Source organism: Schistocerca americana, chromosome 1 (genome assembly GCF_021461395.2).
Source record: "Schistocerca americana isolate TAMUIC-IGC-003095 chromosome 1, iqSchAmer2.1, whole genome shotgun sequence".
Taxonomy (NCBI): Eukaryota; Metazoa; Arthropoda; class Insecta; order Orthoptera; family Acrididae; genus Schistocerca; species Schistocerca americana.
In genome coordinates, this window is record NC_060119.1 from 33,935,405 (window position 1) to 33,941,404 (window position 6,000).

Here is a 6,000-nt window from a genome sequence, read left to right on the forward strand (position 1 = left end):
CTTTCCTTGCCACTGCCAGTCTACATTTTACATCCTCTCTACTTCGACCATCATCGGTTATTTTACTCCCTAAATAGCAAAACTCCTTTACTACTTTAAGCGTCTCATTTCCTAATCTAATTCCCTCAGCATCACCCCGACTTAATTTGACTACATTCCATTATCCTCGTTTTGCTTTTGTTGATGTTCATCTTATATCCTCCTTTCAAGACACTGTCCATTCCATTCAACTGCTCTTCCAAGTCCTTTGCTGTCTCTGACAGAATTACAATGTCATCGGCGAACCTCAAAGTTTTTACTTCTTCTCCATGGATTTTAATACCTACTCCGAATTTTTCTTTTGTTTCCTTTACTGCTTGCTCAATATACAGATTGAATAACATCGGGGAGAGGCTACAACCCTGTCTCACTCCTTTCCGAACCACTGCTTCCGTTTCATGCCCCTCGACTATTATAACTGCCATCTGGTTTCTGTACAAATTGTAAATAGCCTTTCGCACCCTGTATTTTACCCCTGCCACCTTGAGAATTTGAAAGAGTATTCCAGTAAACATTGTCAAAAGCTTTCTCTAAGACTACAAATGCTAGAAATGTAGGTTTGCCTTTTCTTAATCTTTCTTCTAAGATAAGTCGTAAGGTCAGTATTGCCTCACGTGTTCCAACATTTCTACGGAATCCAAACTGATTTTCCCCAAGGTAGGCTTCTACCAGTTTTTCCATTTGTCTGTAAAGAATTCGCATTAGTATTTTGCAGCTGTGACTTATTAAACTGATAGTTCGGTAATTTTCACATCTGTCAACACCTGCTTTCTTTGGGATTGGAATTATTATATTCTTCTTGAAGTCTGAGGGTATTTCGGCTGTCTCATACATCGTGCTCACCAGATGGTAGAGTTTTGTCATGACTGGCTCTCCCAAGGCTGTCAGTAGTTCTAATGGTATGTTGTCTACTCACGGGGCATTGTTTCGACGCAGGTCTTTCAGTGCTCTGTCAAACTCTTCACGCAGTATCGTATCTCCCATTTCATCTTCATCTACATTCTCTTCCATTTCCATAATATTGTCCTCAAGTACATCGCCCTTGTATAGACCCTCTATATACTCCTTCCACCTTTCTGCTTTCCCTTCTTTGCTTAGAACTGGGTTTCCATCTGAGCTCTTGATATTCATACAAGTGGTTCTCTTCTCTCCAAAGGTCTCTTTAATTTTCCTGTAGGCAGTATCTATCTTACCCCTAGTGAGATAAGCCTCTACATCCTTACATTTGTCCTCTAGCCATCCCTGCTTAGCCATTTTGCACTTCCTGTCAATCTCATTTTTGAGACGTTTGTATTCCTTTTTGCCTGCTTCATTTACTGCATTTTTATATTTTCTCCTTTCATCAATTAAATTCAATATTTCTTCTTTTACCCAAGGGTTTCTATTAGCCCTTGTCTTTTTACCTACTTGATCCTCTGCTGCTTTCACTACTTCATCCCTCAGAGCTACCCATTCTTCTTCTACTGTATTTATTTCCCCCATTCCTGTCAATTGTTCCCTTATGCTCTCCCTGAAACTCTGTACAACCTCTGGTTCTTTCAGTTTATCCAGTTCCCATCTCCTTAAATTCCCGTCTTTTTGCAGTTTCTTCAGTTTCAATCTGCAGTTCATAACCAATAGATTGTGGTCAGAATCCACATCTTCCCCTGGAAATGTCTTACAATTTAAAACCTGGTTCCTAAATCTCTGTCTTACCATTATATTATCTATCTGATACCTTTTAGTATCTCCAGGATTCTTGCAGGTATACAACCTTCTTTTATGATTCTTGAACCAAGTGTTAGCTATGATTAAGTTATGCTCTGTGCAAAATTCTACAAGGCGGCTTCCTCTTTCATTCCTTCCCCCCAATCCATATTCACCCACTATGTTTCCTTCTCTACCTTTTCCTACAGACGAATTCCAGTCACCCATGACAAATTTTCGTCTCCCTTCACTACCTGAATAATTTCTTTTATCTCGTCATACATTTCATCTATTTCTTCATCATCTGCAGAGCTAGTTGGCATATAAACTTGTACTACTGTAGTAGGCATGGGCTTTGTGTCTATCTTGGCCACAATAATGCGTTCACTATGCTGTTTGTAGTAGCTAACCCGCACTCCTATTTTTTTATTCATTATTAAACCTACTCCTGCATTACCCCTATTTGATTTTGTATTTGTAACCCTGTAATCACCTCACCAAAAGTCTTGTTCCTCCTGCCACCGAACTTCACTAATTCCCACTATATCTAACTTCAACCTATCCATTTCCCTTTTTAAATTTTCTAACCTACCTGCCCGATTAAGGCATCTGACATTCCACGCTCCAATCCATAGAACGCCATTTTTCTTTCTCCTGATAATGACGTCCTCCTGAGTAGTCCCTGCCCGGAGATCCGAATGGGGGACTATTTTATCTCCGGAATATTTTACCCAAGAGGACGCCATCATCATTTAATCATACAGTAGAGCTGCATGTCCTCGGGAAAAATTACGGCTGTAGTTTCCCCTTGCTTTCAGCCGTTCGCAGTACCAGCACAGCAAGGCCGTTTTGGTTAATGTTACAAGGCCAGATCAGTCAATCATCCAGACTGTTGCCCCTGCAACTACTGAAGAGGCTGCTGCCCCTCTTCAGGAAGCACATGTTTGTCTGGCCTCTCAATAGATACCCCCCCGTTGTGGCTGCACCTACGGTACGGCCATCTGTATCGCTGAGGCATGCAAGCCTCCCCACCAACGGCAAGGTCCATGGTTCGTGGGGGGGTACATTTGACTATACAGTCTAAATTACAAAGTATGACATCCTGAGAATGTGAGGATCACTGCACTTCAGACAGTACTTTATCCATCATGTTACCTGATCACACCTCATGGACTAACAAAGTTTGAACTTTTCCCTTTCAATTACTCAACCGTTCTTACATTTATTTTTACACACACCCTTCTTCACAATTCAAAAATGGATAAATCATGTTTATTTTAAATGGAGATATCTTAAACACAACCACAATCAAATACTGTAATAAATCAGACACATTTCAGCATCAATTTTAGCTTTGGTACCATGACCCGAAGGAAAAACATTAATCTACCCACTTTCGGTTTTCTAGCATGAAATGCTGCAAGTCCAAGAAGGTTATCTTATTTCAGAAAGCAAATTGTTCCAACTACTAATTCATTTGTGGTGAAAGTTGCAGTGGACCTTCTCACCATTTTCTTATTTTATGCATGAAATAAGCGCATAATGTGTATCAAAATACTGATAAAGTGATCATCATCTAATTTAAATTTTCTGAATTTACTTTGCAATTTTAGTTTTTATGATGAAAATGCATTAAATATGGGAAACTGCATTTAAATATGGCACAAACGTAAACATTATTCTACACTACTGGTCCATCTGTTACAGTGCCACTATTCTTATTTAGCATTATCGTTCGCTGATTTTGCCAACTCAACCTAGTTACGAACTTCCAACCTAGGCCTCTGGCTAAGTCTCAGATCAGTCTGTCACAACAAAAATGGGGGGGGGGGGGGGGGATGCAGGAGGAGGTCGAGTGTTTGGATGGATACCACAGCCGAGTTCCCACCTGCCTCGTTGGTTCTAATACAGCTTTTCATGCTTCATCAGTTTTAAAGAAGTAAAACCCTCTTAATTTATTTGTACACATTATCAAACATGCCCTCTTTATCAAAACACTGTGCTGTTTTTCCAGTATCTTAAATTTTTCTACTTCTGAAAATGTAATCAACGTCCAGCACCTAGTCACTAACTGAAATTCAAATTCATGCCATAGGTTTAATGAATCTCACTGACTTAACTGTGATATCAGTAGAATACACACAAACCAGAGATTTCAAGTATGTTAAGGCATTCTGAAATTGTCAAGACATATCAGAGGCCACTAGACACAACTAGGATTACAGTAACATAACTGGATGTAGTTCTGAAGCCTGCTACAACTATAAGTCTTACACTGTCCATTTAATACTTTCTATGTCGGTTACTTCACAGGAATGCGCTACACACAAAATCCTGTATTTCTCAAAATACTGCTTGTGTCTTCTCATTCAGTGGCAAACTTAAACGCTTCAAGTGAGAAGTTAGTTTAAATGATCCAAGTTAACCTATGAAGTAAATTCCTTCCCGACTTTCGATTACAAACTCTTTCAAACGTTGATGGCTTTCAGTTGTAAACTAATCTCAGAAATTCAAAGGCATTAAGTTTATTAGCTTAACATCTTGGCCTCACATGATTATGTCGTCTCCACCCACAAACTGTAGCTTCTCTGGTAGACAAGGGTATGAAATTTTAACTATACCTTGAGATGACGCTGCAGTCACTTTTCCTTCATGGACACCATAAACTATTACTAGCCTTAAATGACTGTCCCTTAAGCAAAAAATAGGCACATATTTCGACAGCTAGAAACTGACAATATGTTGTTATTTTACGGTTTTAACTGCACAAATAGCAATTAACGAAAACACTGTCAAGGAGAATAAGATCATTTCTCACCTCATCCGACAAATCATCTTCATCGTCAGAACCGCTTCGGATCTTCTCTGGCGTAAGGTCTTTACTACTTGCTGTTAAGGATTCCATTCCACTGTCGACCTCCTCAATCTGAGCCATAAGAAAAGAGATAATTTAGCACTTCTTCAATCCTCCTGAAACGAGGATGCAACGAAGTCCCACGCCGTACAATTTTCCACACACCACACTTCTGCCCTACAGCTTGAACACGGAGACAAAGATCTTAGTACCTGCCTCTTCTTGTAGAAATGTTAGTCAAACTTTTTTCCAAGGACATACATACATAGCGGGTAACAAAGTCAGATGCATTTTGGACGGCATTAGTAAAGACCGGCCATTCTTAAAAATGAACTCAATTAACCTTACATAAAACGACACCGCTGTACGCTATTTATAGTCTTTGCAACTAGGCAAAGAGTGTTCAAGATGTCTTTATTACAATGACTTTCATGGATACAACAGCTCCATCATGTCAAATGTCACAAGTCTTTAGAAACTTCTATTGTATGTTTAATCGGAACTACATGTAAGCAGTGAAGGAGCCTAGGGAGTACTGTAGTGCTCAAATTCAACAGTTGTACAGCGATCTATGAGCAGTCATGAAATAATAGCCACATGCGCATTTACGATGACATGGCAAGTAAGTGATCTCGTTTGGATAAAGAGCACTGGGCAGAGCAGTGGCAGTACTAGTATCTAAGAGCCAGAAAAAAAAGGACAAATATGACTTTTTTAATGAGGTAAACCCGAAACGACTTTTTGCTGTGCAGTTAGACACGCTGAACGAATCTAGGCACACTGAACGAATCTAAGATATGAATCCAATTCTCGGAAGAATTCCGAGACAATGAGCAGAAATCAAGTTATGTATGCTAAGATACTTCACCCATATAGACTGTTCACATTTTGTCGAGCTCAAATGGAAACAAGTTTATGCCTTTTGAATAAAATTTTCATTTAAAGAAGAAGGCGTTATGTCGCAATGTGGTTGGATAGTTAGGAACCAAATCAGTAGCAATGTCACACTAATTCTCTCAGCCAGTGACTCTTTTCAACCGAGCGGTGGGGTATACTGCAAAGATTGATCTGCATACAGATTGTTGCCTAGAAACCTCGCACCACTTTGCAGTATTCATAGACACCATGCAGAGAACTATAAGTGAAGTTAAAGTCTTTCTCATTAAGCTGCTGACAGACTGAAATGTGGGAAGGATTGTAATGCAGTGTTCACAGAATACTCCTTTAGCTGATCCCATCTGTAGATTCAAGTGGCTCTGTAGTGACACGTGAATGTTTCTGATACCACAGCAGAAACGTTAATGGTCTTTCTCTGAACAGCTGTTGCTCCTTTTTGCTAGAGTATTTTAGTCTCCTAACTTAAAATTTCTTGAATTTTGTTTATAATATTGGAAAGATAAATGGTGTAGGCCTGGCATAGT

General features: G+C 39.5%; 1 protein-coding gene across 2 annotated transcripts in view; it reads right to left on the minus strand.

Moving 5' to 3' along the window:
- LOC124620309 (mitochondrial import receptor subunit TOM22 homolog) overlaps positions 1-4,979 on the minus strand; it is a 56,522-nt gene extending 51,543 nt beyond the window's left edge. The window contains exons 1-2 of one of the 2 annotated variants that reach the window (XM_047146992.1): positions 4,792-4,979; positions 4,544-4,651 (exon numbers count right to left, since the gene is read on the minus strand). In XM_047146992.1, coding sequence (XP_047002948.1) covers positions 4,544-4,630 — 87 coding nt within the window. In that variant the 5' untranslated portion in view covers positions 4,631-4,651; positions 4,792-4,979. The other variant, XM_047146984.1, reaches the window with a different exon arrangement.
- Positions 4,980-6,000: the final 1,021 nt, after the last annotated feature.